This window comes from Coturnix japonica, chromosome 1, assembly GCF_054131305.1.
Source record: "Coturnix japonica strain WE chromosome 1, WE-NBRP24, whole genome shotgun sequence".
NCBI lineage: Eukaryota > Metazoa > Chordata > Aves > Galliformes > Phasianidae > Coturnix > Coturnix japonica.
This window is the reverse complement of record NC_140663.1, coordinates 13,896,394-13,920,538: the sequence shown is the minus strand read 5'-3', so window position 1 is coordinate 13,920,538 and position 24,145 is coordinate 13,896,394. Positions and strand designations below refer to the sequence as shown.

Here is a 24,145-nt window from a genome sequence, read left to right as displayed (position 1 = left end):
GAATGACAGAACATACAAGTCAGACACTTGTAAGGAAGTACAGGGTGGGGGAGTGAAGGAAAATACCACCTCAAGTTTCCCACACATTCTTGTCTTTTCTCTCAGATTTTATTAGTTCATGAAGCCAATTTCATCCACTTGGCATTTTGCAAGCAATTCAAATATTTCATCACTTGAAACACTCGACAGGGACACAAATGAACATCGGTCAGCAGCCACCATTCCCTCATCCCCAGATACACAGAAAAGATCAACTGTCCATCTTCAACAGCTTGGCATACAGGACCACGTGCAAGACTGATGCAAAAGAGGAGGGAAAAGGTGAAGATATACAACTACATCGTACAAGGAAGCAACTCTGAGGTTGTGCCAAGCCATAAGACACATCCAGCTATTAGCCAACGAAAGAAATAACATTTACACACTCCCAGGTCACCAGCCTTAGTGGGGTACTCACTAACAAAACCACTTCCTTCCTCAGCTTTTTTTCCTCCATGTCACCCTACAGTGACACTCAAATTCCCCTCCAGGCACTGCAGACTCTGAGACAATAAGACAATTTCAGTGTCAGGCCTGAAGCGCTGCCAGGATCCTGAAAACACCTCAAAGCAGTGCTCTGCAAACAGCCATTGCTTTCCATGGTCTCCTGACAAAGTCACGTCCAGGTCAGTTTCCATCAGATGCCAAAGAACATCTCCACAATCTTGCAAATACAACAGTCCTACGGGCAGACTTTTAGTCCAAGTAATTTTGTATACAACTTCCAGATAAAAAATTTAAAAGCACAGCAGTTTCTAGAGTTTAATATAACAGCCCTCAGCTTTTTCCACAGCTTTCAAAGAGCCTGTGACAACTATTCTTCAGGCAACCATACGAGAAACAAGTCTGAATAGATATCTTGTAAATTTTCAGGCTTCCTTAAAGTATGCACAGAGTTGAGGAAATCTAAGCAAAAAATTGCACAGTTTCAACAAATCATTGAAATGATGCATTACGTGAATCTGTAAGAAAAGGACAAAGCCTCTCCTCCTAACAAGAAAGCCAACCAGCTGAAGCTATTACCATAAACTAGTCCAGTTCTCATTAATTTGGTTGCATTGGTAGGAAATTAACATCTTAATGACACTTGTTATCCTACTGCCTCATAACAGATGTTTCCAATGGCAAAAAAAAAACCTGCATACAGTTGACAACTACAGTTTTGAAGATGCTTGAAAGAAATGGAACAAGGCACCTTGGAGCCAGTCTTTAAATAAACCAAAGTCCACCATGTTGAGCTCTAACCCTCTACGGAGGGAACGTACTCTCTGCAGCATCACTAAACGTTAAATCTATGCTAAATGGCATTTGTCCGAAGAGAAGCCTCTTCTGACACAGCCATATTAGCAGCCTTTCAGCTGCATCTCAACATGAGGTGTACAGGACAAAAGGAAGAAGCAGAAAAGCTTTGCCAGTCTGTTGGGGTTTTTTAATCCTAAACATGAAGCAGTCCCTGAATCCAGTGCTGCCAGAAGGACTGACATTTGGGAGAGGTTATAAACCAAGGCTGTGCTAGCACACTGAGCTACTTTCTGCATGCTCTGTTCCAAAACAAAGTATTTCCTTGTCTCAAAGCATCACAAACACGCCACAAAGGCAGTCGGGTTCCTTAAAGAATACAAAGCCAGTGACAGTAAGTAGTAATCTCACATATCACTGAGGCTTCAGACTTCACATGGAATAAAATTAGCACAAGGAAAGCAGGATGGATAGTTCAGTAATGAAGCAAAGAAGCCACGGTAGAAAGAATACATAAAGGATTAATGCAGTCACCATTTCAACCAGACCAAGCAATATCAAAGGCAGATAGAGGATGGCATTTCTATGTCGGCCTCTAAGACTGGGATGAGGGCCAGAGTTACACTGTCTGAGCTGACGGGGATATTTATGCCACTATGACGCTTCAGTCAGTAATGATAAAGGTCCAAAGGTCAAAGCTCTTGAAGAAAAAAAAAGCTGTACACACACACTGTATCTTTCTGAACAGTCATGGCTGGGTGCGGGGAAAGAGGTAATACTACTCCTTTCAAGGAGGTTCAACACGGCAAAGTGCAAGGTTTTGCACTTGGGCCGGAAGAACCCCAGGCACCTGTACAGGCTGGGAGGAGTTGTCCTTGAGAGCAGCTCGGCAGAAAAAGACCTAGGGGTCCTGATAGATGAGAAACTTAACATGAGCCAGCAGTGCGCTCTGGCAGCCTGGAAAGCAAATGGGATCCTGGGCTCCATCAGGAGAGGGGTGGTCAGCAGGGATAGGGAGGTGATCGTCCCTCTCTACTCTGCTCTTGTGAGGCCCCATCTGGAGTACTGTGTCCAGGTGTGGAGCCCTCAGTACAAAAAAGATATGGAGATTTTGGAAAGGGTCCAGAGGAGGGCCACAAAGATGATCAGGGGGCTGGAGCACCTCCCCTATGAGGACAGGCTGAGGGAGTTGGGTTTGTTCAGCCTGGAGAAGAGAAGGTTGCGGGGTGACCTCATTGCAGCCTTTCAATACCTGAAGGGAACTTACTCCCAGGAAGGGAGTAAACTCTTCGAAAGGGCTGATAATAGCAGGACTAGGGGAAATGGTTTTAAGTTGAAGGAGGGAAGATTTAGGTTGGATGTTAGGGGAAAGTTCTTTACTAGAAGAGTGGTTAGGCCCTGGAACAGGCTGCCCAGGGAGGTTGTGGATGCCCCGTCCTTGGAGGTGTTCAAGGCCAGGTTGGACGGGGCCCTGGGCAACCTGATCTAGTAAAGGTGTATGTTTGGTGGCCCTGCTAGGCAGGGGGGTTGGAACTACATGATCCTTGAGGTCCCTTCCAACCCGGGTAATTCTGTGATTCTGTGATTCTGTGATTCATGCACAGGCCACAGTAAAATTGTTTCAGCTCTGTGTATTTCAAAGCCTTTTAAGGAGTTTTTATAGAGGTAACAACTTGCTTTGCCACAAAGGTAGAGTTCTTCTAAGAATGTCTTCCTCTAAGAAACCTTTTGGTTCTCAAAGCTGAGGAGATGATAACAGCATCTCACAGCAAAACCAAAGGGACAGCAACATCACTAGGAAAATGTGGCAAACATTGTATCTTAATCACTCCCACCAGATGAAGTCAAGGCACCAAATCCAGACTATACAGCGGCTGTGGACAGTCCAGCCAAGATTGGTAATGTGCTCCATGGTCTTCAAACTGGTTTGGTAGCTGGAGTTTACCATGCTGCAAGAAAAAGGTTGCCTTCTTCTCTAGCCCGACTCTGGAATTTATTAGATATTACAAAACCTTAAGCAGTTTCAATCAAGGACTGTTCTGGCTACTGCACTCAACCCCAAGGGCACACAGCAAACCAGAGCTGTCAGGCCTCCAAGAGCTTCACTGCGACAAGAAGTAAAACCACATCCTCCTGCAAACTCCCCTTCAGAAGAGGCAGCCCCACTACCCAGCAGACACACACACACTTGTCTGGTCTTGAAAAAGGGCCTTCAGGGCCAGCGACTGGAAAGGTTTCTGTGTAGCCAGGAACCAAGGCAAGCACTCATATTACTGTTTACGGCTGCATTTGGCAAATATGTATTTTATATGAAGTGAATCTACTAGTAAATCTTCACATAAAAAAGAAGCTACTCCAAACAATGATCGTCCTGCAAGTAAGAAAATATGTATGGCAGCAGTAGATGATCTCCTGAAGTGTTGGCATCTGGTATTTCCTTCATGGTTCAGAAACAGTAGCAATGCATCTGCAGCCTAAACACAGCTCCACAGTTCCTCATCTCTCATTTCAGACAACAGACAAGCTGTGGTCATCCAGCCATGGGTCCAGCCCCTTCTTAGCATCTCCAGTCCTTCTGTCTTTACCTACTTCTGACATTTATGAGTATGAACTTCCTAACTTTGATATTTATATTTAAAAAAGCTCGAAGGAATATCAGACTGCGTAACTGCAAATGCTTTGTTTGGCTGAAGTGTTTGAAAAGGAGTGAGAGAGCAGAAAAGCAAATCACCACCTTTAGAACAAACAGACATTCTTCTTTGCTTAAGTCCACGCAGTGTTTCCAGAAACCATCTAAGACAATTGTTCCACATCTAAGCACACACATGACATCTTTGTGCTACGAATGAGGTCTGCTGTTGCACCCACATATTATGATGAACTTCCAGCCAGCTGAGAACAAAGCCACCTAGAGGGTAAGATAAACAAATGTAGTTTGCTTCAGACACAAAGAAATACAAACTGCATGGAAGGATTTTCCATGATTTAACAAAGACAATAAATTGTCCCCAACAGCAGAATACACGGTAATGAGTCACAGATAATAGCCTAATGCTTAATGCTTATCTATAAAGAAAATCATATTTATGCAATTCCAAAGTATTAAGAGCAAAATATAGAATTACTTATGCATTCCATCTTCTCCAACTCATCAAAATGAAAGTCAAAGCAGATGTCAGTGACTCTGCTAGATAGGGAAAGTGAAAAGGCCACAAAAAACAAGCACAGACCCTTTTATAAGCTTCATACAAGCTCAGAATGCTTCCCTGAAACACAACAGGGCTGGCTCCACGTCATCTGGAGGAGACCACAGTCCTCACTTCTGCAGTGTGTTGCAAGCTCCTGACTTTAGTTTTAATTACTGCATGTTTCCAGGAAGCTTTTACAGCTCAAGTGAAACTTGAACATACAGCATCCTGCAGCTGACAGAGCTCTTAAAGGATCCACACGTGTAGCTAGGTGCTCTATATCTTATTGTGAAGGACAGTCTCCATTGTACACTCATACAACTAAAGGGACCCCAAGGCTGTACATCTGCAGCCACGAGCTGGCTCTACCAAAAGCAAACAGGAAAAAACCAGACCTTTTTCAGTCTCATAAAGCAGCACCACGGACTATGTGTGGCCTTCTGACCACATTACAAGAACTCCTCTACAGGCTCCACATTCCCCCCATCCCTACGGCTGTGCTACCGCTTAAACACTGCTGACAGTTGTAAATCCACGTGTCTCTGTGCACCACTGCCACATTTTACCCAGCATGGCAAAACGCTGTTAACCTTGAGAAGTGCAGCAGGTTGGTTTGAAACGCAGTTACTATGCACGCATAAGGATCTCCAGAGAGATTAAATAGAGAAACCCCTTCCCGAATGTGGCACTTCTGTAGCATCAGTAATGTGAGACAGAAGGACTTCTGCAGGCAGCTTCAGAGCTAAAACTCTTGCTCATGTTATATTTAAGAACGTGTCTAACTTTCAACATTCACCGTAAACTTCAAGTTATGAGAGAAGCTCTGCTTTGAGCATCTAAAGATACACGGTGGATCCTTCATTCTAAACTCTGATATTAACTTTCAAAATTGGTTCCTTTCCAAACCTGTGAACCTCCAGTGTTCTATATATAAGTAACTTTGCGCATGAAATGAATATTGAAGGAACAACTGGCTTCTATGAGACGGTAAAAAAGCCAAGCATTAGTAATGAGAGCTACTAATAAAAGCCACCGACTGCCCTATCAAGAGAGCCGATAAGGCAGCTATAGTGGTAGAAAACAATAGAATTCAAGCACTGATTGTATACGTCATACAACTATAAAGTGCATGGCTTTGTTCTCTTTAATTAAGATAAGTATAGAGCTCTCATGTTAAGCAGCTGTTTTCAGGGGGGTACTTTGGAAATTTAAAACACATTTACCAACCATTGCATTTCAACACGGAAAAGGCAAACAACTGCTAACTACTTTTCCTGCTCAAAAATCATCCACCACAGCTTGACCAGCTACACACAGATATACAGGAGACACTCAACACTCAAGAAACAGAAGCGTACCCTCCCACAGAGCTTGATGAGCATCCCAAAGATAAAGTGGTATCTCACTCTTTATTCCTTTAGTCCTCCTCCCTCCCTCCCAGCTGCCAGCAGTGTTACCTGGCTGTCAACATCCCACTAACAGCTTTACTCTGCACCTGGAGCGTTGACCTAAAAATAAAATCCTCCTTGATAAATTTAACATGGGCCACAGAATTCCGCACATAAGCGCACAAAACAGATGTGGCAGAACAAGAAACATCTGAACCTCACCCCATTTACTTTAGTTTCTAAGGCAGATGCTCACCTTCATGCACAGCACAAAGGAATCTTGAGAATATATCAATATGCACTGAGCAGACAGAGAGCCCTGATGGAGGGAAGAGCCCTGAGTGAGGTGGCTGCTGCCAAGCCAGGGCACTACACAGCAACAATACAGCAGCAAGTGCTGGCTCAAAACAGAGATAAGTTTGAGACCAAAGTCTGCATGCACACAACCCAAGGAACACACGCATCTATGTGATGCAGCATGTAATGATTATGCTTCCCGGGCACGTGAATCCCATAAACCTAGTCATAAATCCCTTAATCACGGGTCAAAAGATGTGTCAGCATCTGTGTGGATGAGATCAGGAACACAGGGCTGCAGTTTGGGGTTTGGAACCAGAAATGTCAGCTCCTGCAGAAGGGCAGCAGCACTTGGAACAGCTGCAGCACCAGTGACTTACAGTGACCTCCAGGTCCTGCATCCCAGGAAGGAAAAGCAAGACACAGAAAATTTACTTTACAACTTACTTATTTATGCAGTATACTAGGAAATACAAGCTTGGTTTGTTTCTGCCCCCCAGACACCTATAGAGCAAGCTTTATGCTAAGTGCGATACACTCTTGATAGCACATTTCTCTAGAGCAGGCGACGTGTTCTCAACAGACCTTGGCAGAGAACAGCTGCAGTAACTCCAAGTTGTAAGCAGCTCATCTAAGCTGAACTCCGGTTTCCGTTGAGATGCAGACACAGCTTTCAAACTAAAAGCAAACCAGACAACCCGAAGTATTCTCGATCCCTCAGAGCCGGTAGCTTTTTCCCTTGTTAACTCAAGCAAATGTTAAAGACACACAGCGACCCAAGATTCAAATAAAAATAATTTTCCAAAGGCAACCAACAGAGCAGGTTTTGGAGCCTTCACCTTCTGCCACTCGCAGAAGTGACTGTATCTTCAGTCATTAAGGCCTGGTCTCCTAAGTCAGGGAATTAAATCTATTACTGCCAGAGAGTGCATCTGGAGAAAGGATTGGGTGGCAAAGGGAGGAGAGGGAAAAGAGCAAGAAAGCTCCTAACTAGAGATAATGTATTTTTAATTTGCTGCTGAACGCTACCCTTTAGCCAAGGCGATTTACCATACAAGAGAAATGGTACCATTAAGGGTTGAGAAGGAAGAGACCTGGAGCAGCTACTGCCTAACTTAAACCAGGAAAACCCAGCGAGGTGTTCGTGCACTGCTAAACAGCATTCATTACCCTGACCTTTAGGAAACAAAACATCAGGAAACGCGATCTTTGACTCCTTAAACAAAAAGACAATCATCATAAAACTTTTAATGGAGCCATATGTCACACACAAAGCAGTCTCCTGCCTGCAAGAACAGGAGAGGTGGTGACCGAGTTAAAGCTGAATGATGAATTTTCACAGCAGCACAACGTGAAATGAGGTCGTGGTTCATTTTCCAACAGGTCGTTATTCTGGAGGTTGAACAGTTTACGTTCCTCCTCAGCTGTAAAGTCTTTGTACTGAGGAGTGAACACTGAAATACCAAGCTAGGAAGATGCTGAATATATACAGCATTATAGACAGACAAGGCTACAGAGCTATATCTGAATTTAACAGTGACACTAATTAGCCACTTCTCATACACTGCACGAGGTTCCTTACAGAAGCAAAATACAGGGTTTTTCCCCCTCAAGCTATTCTCAAACAACACTGAACGCCAGCACATGATACTGCACTCACACCTACAGGGAACTCCCATCAGTTTCCACACTACACAAGGGCAGGAGGGCAGGGGCAGTGCCCGGGGCTGCCACACTCTGACACCAGCACCCCCAGCCAACCCTGCAGCCCTGCTCTTTCCTCAGTGGGGCTTTCCCATCCAGTGGGGCTTTCTCTCCCCTCAGACAGATCCCTGAAGAGCGAGGACAGGCTTTTCCAGCTGCTGCCCTCAATTCCTCCTCCCCCACAGGCACTTACGTCACAGGCCTCAGCGATGCTCCAGGCAGGAGGCAAAGATGGGGAGATGGGCTCAGCACAGCTTCTCCCAGCACCCCCGGGCACCACCACAGCACCCCCAGCCCTGGGCTCAGCAATGCCACCATTATAATGAAAAGCCCATTAGCCTGACTCTATCCCTCAGACCTGCTGCCAATCAGAAGTGCCTCCAGGAGGACCCCCACAGAGCTGTGGACATGCAGTGAATGCTGTAAGTCTGCTGCTCATCCTGGTGTCAGCCCCACATCGCATTCATTATAGCAGGGAAACGAGCCCAGCGTGAGAGCAGTGACACCCAGCTCAGGCTGCCAGGGATTCTTCTGTCGTTTGGTACCAACATATGATCCAACAATATTATATTTTACCCATCTTAGAATCAGAAAGTCAAAGACCCAACGCTGGCTTCAAAGGAATGCAGACTGTGTCCGAGTGAGCCCTCATTTCCTAAGGGCCAGGTAACCAGATGTGGGAGTTGGAAGGGACCAGATGCAAGTCCTGCATTGAACAGGGACCTATGGCTAGATGATTCTGAGGAACAAAACCACTTGTCACATAGTAAGGAAAGATAAGGCCGGGTAACACAGCATGCAGATGCCCAGGACGTTGTCTTGTTGAGCACCTCCAACTTCACCCACATCCATCCCCATGAACTCCTCCAGCACCTACCCCACAGCCCTCCCAGCGTAACTGTAACCCTGCTACCCAAGCTCTGCCGCGGAGGTGATCCCAGGAGCGGCTGACAGCCGGCTGTCACATCCCCACCTGCACCACAGCTGCCTCCAAACCTGAGGACGGTCTGCGGACCAGACCCGAGGCCCAGAACACAAACACACCCCTGTTAAATCGTCCGGCGGGGGTCCCTCAGGACAGCAACGGAACTGCCCCCATAACAGCCCCTGCATCACCGCCCGGCCCCACCTGCACAGCTGGAAAAGCGGAGCGCTCCCCAGACACGGCCGGCTGCCTGCAGCGGGCACAGGGCAGCTCCAACACAGCCAAACGTACAGCACTGAGACAGGACGCCTCACTTCCCAGCCAGAAGCCACCAAGCAGACTACGAGGTCCAAGGGAGACACCGCTATCCTGCAGCCCCTAACCAGCAACAGCGAGGGAGGCCGGGCGGCCCTACCGTGTTAGTGCCCGGGGATGTGACCCGCACCGCGCCGCCCCGCACTGTGTTTATTCCGCCGCCCGCCCGGGCTGTGTCTCCCCGCGGCCGCCCCCTGCCCGCACGGCCGGACAGCGCCGCAGCTCCCGGCCCGGCCCGCGCTCCGAACAAAAGGCGGCGGAGGACGCGGGGAGGGGGCGGCCAACCCGGCGCTGCCTCGGGGAGGAGGCGAAGCGGCCGATCCCGGGGACGGGAAGGCTCGGACGCGAATAACGTAGGCGGAATTCAGCGTTCAAACAGGCGCCCGGCGGGGCACTCACCCGGCTCGGAAATCGGAGCAAACTCTCATTCACGCTCCCCGCCGTGCCCAGGCCGCCGGAGCCAGGCGCCGCCCCGAGAGCCCCGCTCAGCCGCCGGGACACGCCGCCGGGACGCGCCCGCTCGGCTCCCGCTGCGGCTCCGGGCGCGGGCGGCAGCAGGTGCCGGTCCGACGCCGCCGCCTCCTCCGGCCGCCGCGCCGAGGCCGAGCCGAGCGCCCTGCGCAGCCGCCGCCGCAGCGCCCAGCCGCTCTCCGGGTCTCGCCGCGCCCCGCCCCCGGCCGCCCGGCGGCGGGAGCCCGCAGAGGCGGGGGCGGGCGGGGCGCAGCCCGGCCTATGGGCGGCCCGCAGCGGTGCGGCGCCGCAGAGCCGGAGCCCTGCACAGCTCGGCGGCCTTACCCGGCCCTGCCGAGCCGCAGCGCGCGCGGAGCCCGCCCGCCGAGGAGCCCGGACGCCTTAGCAGGCAAGGAGCGCCGTGCCGGGCCGCGGGGACGGGGCTGAGTGTGCTCTTTGTTATGCAGCCTGTGCTGGAACGCGGGTGTTAGCGGAGATGCGCCGTGCCGCACCCGGAGCCATGCGGCACCTGGGGCAGCAGAGCCGCTCTTGGGGCAGATCCGGGCTCAGCCCTGCCCCGCTGCAGTGTCCCGGCCGGGCCCGCTGCTCTGAGCACACAGCACAGCGGGGTCACTGCAGGGAAGGGTCGGTCCTGCGTGGGAACCGACACTGCGGGAGCTCGTTAATTGTTTAGTAAGCATAGGGCGCCATACACCATTGCTCATGCATCAGCTGTTGTATCTGCACTGCTGCTCTGAACGCCCATCTCTTTCGTTGCTTAAGGGATAAAGCCTCTTACTTTCCATCCCGTACGTGTCTTATCCGCTGTCCCGGGGGATGCAGAGCGCACAGCCCGTTGGTCACCATATGCAGCTCGTGCTGTACCCGGCTCGGTGCCCTCCCTGGGCTGCCTTTATGGCAGCGGGTCAGTGCCCGGGGCCGCAGTGGGGCTCATTGCACGCTGCCATTCTCCCATTTCACGTCACCGCGTGCCCTTTGCTTGTGTCACGTCCCTGTAACTTTCCCTGAGATGAAGGATTTATGAATCAAAACGTGGGGGAGTGGATCCGTGTTGGAGGCTGAGTCAGATCGCAGAAAATGAGAGCCAGGAGCGTGCAGCCGTATGGCACGTTTACAAACAGGGCTTCATTCATCTCCATGCGCTGCTCCTGGTGCCGCCAGCTCCGTGCTGGGTTTCATGCTGCCTGGGAACGCTGCTCGGTCTTCCCGGGGCTTTGCTCTATAGCCTCCATAGGGTTTGTGTTACACTGTGTACTTTCCCTGATGAGGTTTTATTACACTGAACGCGCACTAATAACAGGAGGAATTGGATCATCTGAATGCAATTCCCACACCCTCCTCTTGGCTCCTATTATGTGATGTGTGAAGGACTGACAGCTCAGGTCCCAGCAGCAATTTTTCCCTCTGTACTGTATGATTTGCTAATTAGGAAAACAAAACGAGCCTTCCCCTGAGCGTGTGCTCCTCTTTCCTTCCTATTTCCTTCCTCAGCCCATTAATGATACTTGACTCCTTCACAGTAATTTGGGAGCTGCAGGAACTCGGATTTGTCTATGGAGATATTTCTGCAGAAGCCTCCAGACTCCTCCCCTCTTTTACTTTGAAACAATTTCCCCTTGTCGTGTCATAGCAGACCCTGCTAACAAGTCTATCCCCTTCCTTCATGTAGCCCCACTTAAGATACTGAAAGGCCATGCTCAGATCTCCCCACAGCCTTTTCTTTTCCAGGCTGAACAGCCCCAGCTCTCAGCCTGTTCTCCATCCCTTGGATCAGTTCTGTGGCCCTTCTCTGATCCCACCCCAGCAGGTCTGTGTCTCTCCTGCACTGAGCACTCCCCATCTGGACGCAGTGCTCCAGGTGAGGTCTCACAGAGCAGAACAGGGGCAGGATCACCTCCTTGCCCTGCTGGCTGTTCTGCTTTTGATGCAGCCCAGGATATAGTTGACTTTCTGAGCTGCAAGGGCACATTGCTGGGTCAAGTCCAGTCGTGCTCTGTCCTTACATCACTTGGCTTGTTCTGATAGGTGAGGTTACCAAGAACCAGGTACAATACCTAGCGCTTGGCTTTGTTGAACCTCATGATGTTCACTTGGGCCCATTGCTTGAGCCTGTCTAGGTCTCTGGATGACGTTCCTCAGACGTGTTGTCCACACACACAGCTTGGTGTCACCCTCAGACTTGCTGAGGGTGCACTCAATTCATTCACACTGATGAAGATGTTAAATAGCTCCGGTCCCAGTACTGACCCTTGGGGCACACCACTCATCACTGATCATCCATGCAGACATTGAGCCACTGACCACCACTCTGGGTGCAATCTCACAACCAGTCCATTGAAGAGTAGTCCGCCTGTCAAACCTGTATCTTTCCTATTTAGAGGGTGATGTTGTGGGGGATCTTCAGAGCTGTACTCAACCTTCCCCTTAGTGCTTTTTTCCCCACACTGTTCCTTTGGTCATTGTCCTGCTCTGTCCTTTCTCCCGGCTGACATTTCCATGTATGTATTGGATGTATGTGTATTCCATACACCCATCCCTATGTATATGCATACTCCACTCCAGATCTTCCATTCTCCAGCTGAAACAAAGAACGAACTCATGCTGAAGGTCTGATCCTATCGCCTCTCTTTCCCAGCACCCGCAGTGTACCGCTCTGTGCCCTTCCTCAGAGACACACAGTCAGGTAGACTGAAGAATTAAGTGTATGGGCAACATTCCTAAATTCAGGAGGGAAACCGGCAAAGTAGCTTGTTCATCCTTTTCCTTTCTCTCCCCACTTGCTTTATGCATTTGTTAAACAACACTGCAGCTATTGTGAGAACAATGTTTTTTCCTCATTAGCTCAGAGCTCTGTGTGGGGCTGGGATCCTGGCTTGCCTGCTTCCCTTTTTCCTGGAGCCAGGGAGAGAGAAGCGATGTGACTGCAGAATCACAGGTGTGGGTGGGAGGCAGAAGAATAGATGCGTTACCCAAAAATGCTATTTTAACCTCAGGGGGTGGAGTTGTTTAGTAATATTTCTCCTTGCCTATCATTGCAAACAGCATCGTTGGAGATTGAGGGCAAGTGTTCGATTTTACTATTGAAATGAAACTTCATTTTGAAGCATCTGATTTAATAATCAAACTGTTTTTTCTTGTCTTTCAAAAGAAAAAAAACACTGCTGAGTGGCTGGGGCCAACAGAGCTTCATCCCACAGATCCCACCTCCGCCTCCTGGCAGCTTACCTGACTCATAAAGGGAGTGGGGGATTTTATGTGCCACCTACATCAGCTCAACGTTTCCCTTTGTGGCGAGAGTTAATCACCACTCTTGTCATATTATTTCACCGACCTTCCTGAAGATGTGATCTGTCGGGGGTGATTATTTATCTTTCAGACCATCCTGAAAACTCCTTTAGAATAGATGTGGTGGGTTTTCTTCTGAATTCAGCAAAAATACTCAGGTCAGGTATCCATTGCAGTAAGGCTTTCTGTGCTCATTGTTAAATGCTGGTGGTTTGCTTGGCTCTCCCTCAGGACCAGGAAGGGGTTCCATTTGCAGAGGATTTGTCTCTTAATACAAGATGTGCCACCTGGAGAGGCAAGGTGGGTCAATGTGGAGGTCCTTCCCACAGGTAACCCCTGCAGGAGGAAGAAACAGCGGGGCTGCAGCCATGGTGATAAAGGATGTTTTATGAGGCAATGTTCATATCAGACCAAAAGCGAAAGATGGGAAAAATGGGCATGCTTTGGGGCACGTGAAATTGCTCTTTATAACCTGTTTATGTAAGCTATATAGATCTCTCACTTGAGGGTGAAGAGATTATATGTAATAGGCTGGCATTTGTCAAGCAGAAAATACTGCACAAATGAAGGCGGATGGATAGGAATAAGAACAAAAAGGGAAGATGGCAATACAGTGAATGTCTGTGCAGGAGGCAATGAAAGAGTCAGCATCCTGGGCTGGGGAACACCAGAGCATCCCATTGGGAGTGAGCCATCTGACCATCCCCAGTATAAATAGGGCTAGTTCTGTTCTTGATGTGTCTGCGTCTTAGATGCGCTGTAAATACAGGAGCTCTGTTCTGGAGATAGGATTGCTGCAGCTGTCCCACCCTTCCTGTCCTCTCCCACACCAGAATTAATTCCTCTGTTCTGTTCTTCTGTGTGCCTGTGGGTCCTCAGCCCAGCCTGCTAAACAACGAGGGCAGAACACAAGATAAGAGCTTGGGCAGAGTCCATAAGCACGTGACTCTTGGATCTAGGACATCAGTGAGCTCTGTGGGGTGAGTGCTGAGAGGGGCAGCAGCAGTGAGGAGGCAGAGCGAGGGGCGAGCACGTCACCTGGGGGACAAACTGCTTGGGAACTGAAGGTGTGGGAGCCTGGGGGAAATGAGCGTAGGAGGATGAAGCCATGGATGGCTAAAAATAACAGGATGGTACAGATAATGTGACATTTTACACCGGCTGCGCTTGACAACCCTTTTGTGTTTTGAAAAGCAAGTCTTACCTCTAGTCGTTCTAATTGCTACCTACCAGCAAGGACCGCTGGCATTTGGGGCTGTCACTTTGTCCTCCAGCCCTCTTCACTTCTGGTCTAGTGGTTGTCACCAAGTCTGCAGCAGGGGGCTCTTTGCTCTCCAGCCTGACGTAAATATTGACTTATCCCTAATTATGCTTTGATTTCTTTGGAGGGAGATTGCCTTTTCCAGCTGGTAGTGGCCAGCACACATACTCCCCTTGACAGTGATGCTAGCCTCAGTGTTAGGGCTGGATTAAAACACCACTACAGCTCCATTTGCAGGCAGGCTGTGCAGTGTGGAATTTGGGTGTGAGCTGATGCCTTTTTCCAGTGTTTCTGGAGAAGTTTAAGCTCTTCAACCTCATGACTGCTCAGTCAAAGGAAGGTGTCAGCCTTGGTACCCATATCACATGTTCACAGAATCAAGGACTCAGGGCTGTGGTAATGTGATCTGCTGGTTGCAGCAGAAAGGTGTCAGCAGCCCTGGGCTGTGTTCCTGCTCTGTTCCTGTCTGCTGGGAGTGCTGGGGAAGGATGCTAGTCTTCCTTTCCCTGCAGTGACAGTCATACATCTTCCTTTTAGAGTGAAATTGCTGTAAATTACCCAATTTGTTATTAATATACACGTAGCAGTATTTTGAGTACCTCGCAAGAATGAAATCTGACATGTGTAGCTTGTGGCATGCCATACCACTTCCAAATGTACCTGTTTGGTTTACAGATTCAATGCACGATGTCTGCATTTGCACATTGCACTCCTGGGCTCCCGTGTTTTACATGGATGATGAAGCAGCTTTCACACATTCCTGACTCCTTCATTAATTGCATGCTTTCCAATATTATTTTTTCAATCATTTTCAGGAAATGCTGCAATGTGGAGGCACAGTAACTGCAGGACTATAATTGAACTTGGAGACTCTTCTGGAAGGAATGTGGGTCATGATTGATTACAGCTGCACGCAGCACAGCCTTGCTCAGCTCCATCTCTGCACATAGGGGAGAGTTTGTGATACTTGCTGTTCTAGCGTAGACCTGTATACACAGCATGAAGGTTCACTAAAAGGTTTTGTCTGTGCCAGAGGAGACTCATGGCCGTACTTCTGTTCTAATGTGCCCACCATTCTTAAAACTTAAGTGACTTGATCTGGTCTTTAGTCTATGTGGGAACATAGCTTTCTGCTTCTTCATATTTTTCCATGTTATTCCCAGTCAGTAAACTGGGAAGTATGTTATTATTTTGGAGTATGATCCCTGCTCTAGTATCTTTCTGCTGAACAGGTTATCTGTAGCAATGGGGAAGGTCACACAAACCTCCTGACACCTGGCAATGGGTGATGGAGGAGGAAGAGGCGCCTCATACGTCTGCATTGGTTCTCATCAAGCTCCTGCCATCACTCAGGTGGCTGTTGCTTAAGGAAAGGATTTGTGGCAGAAGAAGCAAATCCCAGTAACTCTGAAACTTGTAGAGGATTGTGCTGAAGTGTGTGTTGTTTAATGTGATGAAAGCTGATAAAAGCACAGGATGAAGGTGAGCCTGGTTGTTTTGTCTGTTGGACGGTTTTAGTACTGAGGGTATGGAGGATGGTTGTGATAATAAACACTTCTCTAGACCATGTCTTTTTATGGGAAAGCTGACTGGAGCATAATTGTAGCAGATTACAGTACGAGATATGCTCTTGTGAACTTTTAGAGGTTATTGATCTATCAAAAATATTATTTCTCCTTTTTACATTTGTTAGGATTTATTTTCAAGAGCATAGAATGGAGGGATGCCAAAGCAGGTAGCTATCAAGTGATCTTCTGTAGAGCAGATAAAAGTCACGTTAAATAGCTTTCGGAAGTACCCCCATATTTATTTGCAGCAGCAAAACCCTGGTAAAACACAGAGTCTGACTTTTGCTAAGTACTGAACCTGCAGCATTCCAGTGGAAATCAATGCTGTCTGCTGCTGCTAAGCATCTCTAAATATTGTACTTGTGGTTTCAGAGCCAGGTTAAACCCCCACTGACTTCAGGCACTTTCATCAGAGTAACAACAGCAGTATTTAACCTCCTGACAGCCATTCTTCTTGCAGTCCTGTGTCTCTCTGCTGCTCTGCTCGGCTCATGAATAAGGTTTTCTTTTCTTTAGAAATTCAGTATATGTTCCCTGCAGACAGCTCTGATTTATGGTCCTGCTCCATACTTGGTGTATAAGCATCTCCGACTGGTGCTCTCACAGCCCTGAGAAGTACTTGCAGCTTCGGTAGAGGTAGGACAAGAAACTACAGCTGTTGCTGGTGTTCAGAAATGTGTTTTCCAAAGCTGTAAATGGAAATGCCTGCAAAGAAAAGCAAAGCATGGGTTACTGTAAGGAGATTCCTGAGCTGAAGTCCCAGGTCATGTGTTACCACAAGCAATGATAAGGAGCAGTCACAGGGTTAGGATGTCTATCTTTGTTACTCTGCTTGAGTTTCTTCTGAAGCCGCAGGTCACTGTGAACGTGGTGTGTGGGACTGAGCTGCAGCATTTCTTTAAGTGTGATGGAGGAGGGGGACATCTTCACTTTTAACAGGTTTCATGGTCTGATATGTAACCATGAATCTCTTAACCGAAACAATTGCCTGTTCGTATGTAAAGTTAAACATGATTACTTTACAGGAGCACCCAAATAAAACACAGCAGAGCACATGGGGTTGGGGATGAGGCACTATTATTGATATGGGATTACTCAAAATCCTGCAATCAGCTCTTTGTCCCCCCACCTTTGGAAAAAAATCAGCTCAGATTACTCTACCTTATTCCAGGAAACTGCATTTCCTCATTACTTTAAAAGAAAGCAAGCATTACCTCATCATCACATGCCAAGAGAAAAGTTCTTCCCAGTCCAAAACATGGCATGGTAGCAGTTTTTACACATGGTGAGGATTTACAGCAGATGCCACAGAGCTCATCTCAGCATGGACAGATTCTGTGAGGGAAGAGGAGGAAAAATCTCAGTGCCATTTCCACCTCTGAGTGAGGAGAGGTCCTAAAGGCCAAAGAATGGTCCATCCCTTGTCATCCCTTCACACCACTGGCACTAACTTGGCGCTGATTTTACTGCAGCAACCCCACAAATAAGAAAGAAATGCTGAGGGAGCTTCTCTGCCAGTCTGGCTATCAATATATCAGGCATAGGAAAGATGCAGGCAGCGTTGGGCTTCACATGGGATTTCTCAGCAGGATTCTTCAGATCTGGGAGGCTACAGTGAGTCATATGTTTTCAGCTCTTTTTCCTTCTAATGATGCTGAGGAAAGGGGTGTTGAGGCAAAGGTGTATCTGTCACTTCCTACTGCTCTGCTCCCTAGTAGCAGGAAATGGCCATCTGGAGGAACACAACTTCCAAAGCCTGTTCTTTGTACCCAGCTTCAGTCTCCAACAGCCACAGAATGGCTGAGGCTGGAAGTACTTCTAGACGTTGTCTAGTGCAGCTCCACCAGAACCAGCTGCTTCGGGCTGCCCAGCACTGGATCCAGTTGGGTTTTGTGTTTCCCCAAGGGTGGAGACCCCACTGCCTGTACCAGGCCTCAGCTACATTCCATGTAATAAAGTTAGTCATCATGGCAACGCTTCTAAACACAAAGTAGTAAATGTTAGTTTCTTCAGGTTTTCTTTTTGTTCTTTTTTCTTTTCCTGAGAAAGGAAAGAAATGTGACTGTTCTCTTTTTTTTTCCCCTGAGGTAATTTTTGCTCAGCTGACTGTCCTTGTGGACGCCTTGGGGATGATCCCTCTAATTTCACCTCTGTACCAGGGCAGTACCTGTGTGTATGGCAGAAAATACTGGTGTCACCAGAATTCTAGGTGATACTGTGGGCTATTATTGACATGATTTACTTAGCACTTAGCAGCCTCAATCAGACCCTTTGTACTAGGCACCTTCCCAGCAAACAAAGGCAGGCAGCCAGTTCCCAAAGAAGGCATTATTTAGCTGTTAAAACTGTATGCTACAAAGAAATAGGTGGGGAAAAGCAATGACACTGAAGCTTTTGTGCTAGTCTCTGAGCCTTAGCATCTCCCCGCATCACAACTATAAATGGGAGAAAACTGAGATCCTGGCTGCACTACCCAAGGGCTGCAGTGAGTCGAACAGCTAGAACTGTCTATGTAAGCATAAGAAACAGTCATGTCCATTTTTCAGTTGCAGCGTTTTTTCAGTAAGGGAATTAGCCCAAGAGAAAACGAAGAAAGTGCACAATTATTTCTTGTCTTGGAAAAATGCCTTTCCCTTGAAAAGGCTTATCTTTGAGTCCGCAAACAAGAGCAGTAGGGGGTTTCTTCTCTTGATGTTGCTTCCCAAGTAGAGGAAGAAAGGAAGAAAAATGTTGGTGTCACCCAAGTAGGCAAACGCAGCATCTGAGTAAACAGGTGTCGAAGTTTTGAGGTGTATCCCGTATTTTGGGTCAATCCAGAATTTACCCTTCCAAATCATTCCACTGAGAAAGACACCAGGAAAGAATTTGGAATGGCAGAAGAATCAAGGAGGTAGATTGGTGAAAATCTTGTCTTTGGAGGCTTTGTGGAAAGGTAAGAAGCTGTTCTGGATGGGCATGCCTGGTCACCTCACATCCTTCTACATGTCTGAGTGACCCGGGCTGGTGGGAGTTGTCCCTGCCCATAGAGTGGAAATAGATGGTCTTTAAGGTTGCTTCCAGCCCAAGCCATTCTATGATATCCACATAGAGCCCTGACTCTCTTCTTTTTTTCTCTTGTCTCTCTTGGCCAACTGACTGTCATTCATAGGTCATCTTTGAGGGAGGTGCAGCCTCAGTAGGAGGCAGGAGACTGCAGAGCCATGAAAGCCCAAGCCCTGGGGCAATGCTGGAAGCTGATCCTCCAGCAGAGCCTGCAGGAGATTTGTCTTCCAAGGGAGCACTCAAACACAAAACCCTTTGTATTAGGAGACCAGGTTGCAATGCAGCTATTCCCTTGACCCACAATAAAACGCATGTAAATTTGTAGCGTAGAAGAGGCATTCACTTTTATGACCTGTTTACATACCACCTTTTTGTTATGGCACTACTTGACAACAACAGGCAGCTAAAGGTCAAGGCTCTGCAAGTTGTGGCAGAATGAATTAAAACTCAGAGAGATAATCCAGTGTCTTTGACGTGGGCTGGCCAACAGAGGCCTGCTCCCCACAAAGCTGATAGCCCCAAACAGCCAGAAATGATTTCAGTTTGTGAAGATTGTCTCAATCAATGTGTAGCCCAAAAGCATTTTGTTTCCTCCTATCTGCATTCCTGCTTCTCTGTCACATCATTCCTGACATCTCTGAGCTTTTCTACTTCCTGATATTTTTGCTCACGTTGACACTGAAAGATTCCAATGTTTCAGCTGGTTACCTTAAAGCTATGTTGTTTTATGTTCCTTTGTAATACGTGGTGTTAAACAATAGCCACGTAAATACGGCACCCTCAAAATAAACATCTGTGCATGTGCCAAACAAAATGTTCTGTTGGAGTTTGTAGTAGCTGTACAACATAAACAGCCTCATAAAAAGCTGGCTGCACTGATATCATCCAGGTGTCTCCAGCATGTTCCAGAAAGACTTAAATTACTCCATGCTGCAGTTAATGTTTTATTTGGAACTCTGGTGTTCCTCTCAGAAATATGTCCATCCCCAACCCATCTTTACTAAGCAGATGCCAGCTGGGTCCGGGTTCAGCAGTGTTGACGAGGCCAGTGTCATGGGGATTTAAGCAGAAAACAACACAAAAATAGTCACAAAGCAGTGTGTTTCTCAGTGGCAGTTCAGAAACATTTGGATGGGGTCATGGGGTGTTTGTTTCAGATTTGGAGATGGCATTGATGCATCTTTCAGTAGAACTATACCATGGGAGGATACAAATGAATGTGATTTTTTGTGTTCTTTCCAAACAGCTTCAAGAAACAGAAAAAAGAGCTCTCAGGATGCCAGAGCCAGCAAAGTCCACTTCTGCCCCCAAAAAGGGCTCCAAGAAAGCCGTGACAAAGACCCAGAAGAAGGGCGATAAGAAACGGCACAAGAGCAGAAAAGAGAGCTACTCCATCTACGTCTACAAGGTGCTAAAGCAGGTCCACCCCGACACTGGCATCTCCTCCAAAGCCATGGGCATCATGAACTCCTTTGTCAACGACATCTTTGAGCGCATCGCGGGTGAGGCCTCGCGCCTGGCGCACTACAACAAGCGCTCCACCATCACCTCGCGGGAGATCCAGACAGCCGTGCGCCTGCTGCTGCCCGGAGAGCTGGCCAAGCACGCCGTCTCCGAGGGCACCAAGGCCGTCACCAAGTACACCAGCTCCAAGTAGCTCAGCGCTTCTTCTCCAGTGGGCGCACTGAGCACAGGCACAGGTAGGCAGCTATGGTTTGGATGAAGGTCACAGCTATTCTCCATGGCAATGGACAGACTTGGGATGGGCAATAGGAGCTGGCTAGTGGAAGATGAGGCAGCAAGCTGGATGCTGGCTTATTTTCATTATGAGTTCAGGATGTGCTATGGGTTCCGCACGCTGCGCGTCAGGCGACGCTGGTGGAGGAGGCCTCTGCTTTCACATCTCATCTGAAGGACTGGCTGCAGAATATCCAGATTCTCCTTTGTGCTTGAAAAATATGCATGTGTGGTGCTCGCCATGGTGGCTGGCTGCCCCAGAGATATTGCCTCTGAAGTCTTCCTGGCTGCTTTCATACAGTCGTCCAAGATGGGCACCAAGAAGACTGCACTGTATCCACTCTGTGATAGCCCAGATCCATCCTGTTGTACAACAAAACAGCCGTACAGGTCAAGCTGACATCAACAGCCACAGCAACCACCAGGCACAGTCCATAGAGTAAAATCTGTACTGATCCAGCAGAGATCCTGCTTGGCATCAGTGTGCATGGCCTCTGTTAAAGATGCTGTGATAATGCCATGTGCTGTCCCTCCTCGTTGCTCCTGAAGGAGGAAGAATGAGCAGGCTGGTGGCACAGGCATGTGTGGCCTTACCCACCAGGATGCCAGAGGCACCAGCTGCCTCCCAGCTTTGCCAAAGCATCTGGACAGACATGGGGAATGGTGGGACCCGGTCATTACCTCCTCCAGCTGCTTCTTTGCCCACTTTGAGACCTACTTCAATGTGCAAGACATTGCTAATGCTGCTGCTTTTTGGAGACTTTTTTCTGCCTGTGTGCTCCCTTCTGCCATGTTCACTGTAAGGATGGACAAGTGAGTGCTGTCCAAGGGGCTGTTGGCAGCTCACCTTGCCCCTGCCTTCCCTGCTTCGCTCATCTGCTGGCAAGCAAAACAAAATCAGGGCTGGGTGAATAGGTAGGGACTCTTAAAATATTGCATCTCACTCATATTTCACAGATTTAATCATTCTAAGCTACTTCAGATATTCCCCATGTCTTCTCAAAACCTACAGTAAGGTGAGCAATAATAAAAGCCCTATAAAGCCATAGAGATTAGTGGAGGAATGTCTCAGTTACAAGTTTAGCATGCCTGAACTGCTGGGTAACAGATAAGGAGCATGTGTAAAAATGGTGTAAAGTTGAAGCTTCCTACTCAAAACACAAAATTAGCCAACACTGAAAAAAAGTCAGAATTTCTGGTAGGCTGTAGCACTTTCAGATCAAAAATATTCATGCCTAAATTGCTTTTTGCAATTTATTCTGTAAATAAAAAGAGCAGCAGAGACACAGGATCCAGAACTAACGCAGGTACTCTCTGAAATCCATTGCTAATGATAGGGTAAATTCCTACCCCTAAGTAACAATCTTGTTTTACATCTCTCGTTTTCCACTACTTTTTATCCTCATCTTTTTTTCTCTGCCCTTTGAGAATGATGGAGACCCTTGGCAGCTTGGGGTCTGAGCAACCCACAGCCAAAACCAGGCTCTCCTGCTGTGCTTTGCTCAGTGGTAGAACACAGGAGGGTTTTCAGCCACATTTCATACAGTAGGAATCAATGGCGATATCTTTCAGAAAGCACGAGCTGTGTCTCTGGACTCCAGCACCCATAGCAAGCAGCTCCCAGCCGCAACAGCTGTATTGGGCAGCAGCGATCTGTCACCAACCTCAGCCATTTATTTCCTCGTGGCACTTTGGAAGAGACAGCTTAGCACTCCCTTTGGTTTTCCAATTAAACAGTCAAAATCAGATACCAAAGATGAAAAAGTACCTGCACTGTCGTACCTGCACTGTTGAACCACCGCCACTGTCCCCTCTCCCAGCAGAAGTCAGAAAGCAGAGGTTCAGAGAGGGAATAAGGCTGTTTCAAAGAAGAGAAATGGCAATTTAAGACTGCAGAAGTACTTGAAGGCTTAAGGGGGTTTTTAGGTTGCTTAACGCCTGGTGGCTGTGACTGATCATCTCCATCCACCTACAGCTCAGGCTGTCATTTCACACATAATTTGCTCCTCACTCTCCCTTCCTATCACTTTCTGTTTGCCCCTGACAAGCTGAAGGAGAGGACTGAGGAACTGAACCGGGTTAAAATGAAAGTTATTTTTTCTTTTACTCTTGCAGGGTTCATTTGAACCCATTTCTGGTGGCTGCTCTGATTTGTCACTGTCACACAGACACTTGCGGCAGCCACGGGAGGGCCGAGGTGGGACAGGCAAGGCTGCCATCAGCTGGGACTTCCTCAGAAGCAGTTGTGAGCTCAGTGGATGTAGTGTCAGAGCACAAGTGACAAAATGAAACCCGTGTCTGTGCCATCTGTGCAGGTTCACAATCACATCAGTTCAGCGGGAGCTATTTTGGCTGGGATGGGCTTGGGCTGAGCCTTAGGGGCAATAGAAAATGGTCTGAAAGTGGACGGATCAAAGCAGCAATTGTCCACTTATTAAGCATCAGTGTGGCATGTTGCACAGGTCCCTGGTGAGGGGTGTTCAGCAGAAAAGAGGGTTTCATGCTTGTGTGTCTGTGCTTGTTAAGAAGTCTTTTCAGCTCTGGAACTGATAAAATAGTTTGGAAATGAAAATAATATGCCAAGTAATGCTGGTCCCACCTGATTCCTACTGCAACAACAGAAGCACCTCTGGGACGTTACCATGTTTTGCTAACCAATAAAAAAAAGAGCTGTACTGAAGGTTGGAAAAGGAAGCTGCACAGAGTAACATAGCGTTGATGTTAACCCCATGTTAGTCACCGCACTGAGTTACTTGGTTTTATGTACAGTTTAAGAGATAAAATTAGCTGCAATAGATCTGTGTCCTAGGGAGGATCCTGATTCCCAAGAGGGACTTCAAGACCACGCTTCACCTAAACCTACAGAAGAACTGAGCAGCCACATGCATGGCCTGGGGGTTTACTCACACTCCAGGCAGATGGATCTTCACTTAAGGATGGCAAACGAGTAGCAGCACACAGAGGAGGAGGGCCTGTCTTGGAGGTCACTGTGTGTGTGACCTGAGACCTGTGTGGACCTGACCTGAGACCACCCTCAAGGCAGAGGTACCCCCATGTTCCCACCACACCCAGCCAAGCTTGGCATGGCTCGTGCACAGCCCCAGGCCTTCCTCCCACCACAGCATCTCCTGACGCCTTATGTCCAGAGCAAACTGTTTACAGGGAAAGGAAGAATGTGATATGAACCATAAAAATCCATAAAAAACCTGCTGCTAGGATTTGGGAAGTTCCCTGGGACCAGCCCCTGGGGAGCAATCTTTCGTGCTTGCATCCATGCATGGTATCTTGCAGGCTTGTGTACACAGAGTTTTTCTGACAATAAGTGTTACATAATGTACGGTCTGTGTTATATTACTGTTTTACGAGATACATTGCAGCTGATTACCTGTTTTCTGTTAAACATATAAATAAATGCAGACCTGTTGGAAGCCAGGTGAGATGAAGCTCTCAGGTGCCTTTGCTTCTGCCCTTTCACAACCCCAAGCAAGCCCTGTATTCTTCATTCTTCTGGGGGCAATGGGGAGCATATAGCAGTGTCCCATGGAAGGGAGCACTCCTGGGGTCGTGGTGCACAGGGACGACGCTTCCCCCTCACACAGCCAGAAGCACTGAGATTCGTGGTCTAGAAACGTCAACTTAGTGATCACTGTCACTGAAACCATCTTTCTTTGGACTCTGATGTTCAT

General features: G+C 47.9%; 2 protein-coding genes across 8 annotated transcripts in view; one reads left to right on the top strand and one right to left on the bottom strand.

Moving 5' to 3' along the window:
* The window catches only part of GRAMD4 (GRAM domain containing 4), a 67,061-nt gene extending 56,249 nt beyond the window's left edge, over window positions 1-10,812 (bottom strand). For 3 of the 6 annotated variants that reach the window (XR_014933824.1, XM_015851893.3, XM_085513842.1), the window contains exon 1: window positions 9,495-9,782. Coding sequence is in view for 4 of the 6 variants with exons in the window: in XM_015851893.3 (XP_015707379.1) it covers window positions 9,495-9,523 (29 nt within the window). In the remaining 2 variants the exon portion in view is untranslated. Of the gene's footprint in view, window positions 1-9,494; window positions 9,783-10,344 lie in introns of those variants that run through there. The other 3 variants (XR_014933821.1, XM_015851883.3, XM_015851874.3) reach the window with 3 other exon arrangements.
* LOC107308206 (histone H2B 5-like) lies at window positions 9,815-23,902 on the top strand. 2 transcript variants are annotated; one of them, XM_015851912.3, is made up of 2 exons: window positions 9,815-9,954; window positions 19,969-23,902. In XM_015851912.3, the coding sequence occupies exon 2, from the start codon at window positions 19,999-20,001 to the stop codon at window positions 20,377-20,379; it is 381 nt and encodes a 126-aa protein (XP_015707398.2). In that variant the 5' UTR covers window positions 9,815-9,954; window positions 19,969-19,998; the 3' UTR covers window positions 20,380-23,902. The 2 variants fall into 2 exon arrangements, with proteins under 2 accessions (XP_015707398.2, XP_085370131.1); XM_085514005.1 differs by lacking the exon at window positions 9,815-9,954 and adding an exon at window positions 15,468-15,594.
* The last annotated feature ends 243 nt before the right edge of the window (window positions 23,903-24,145 follow it).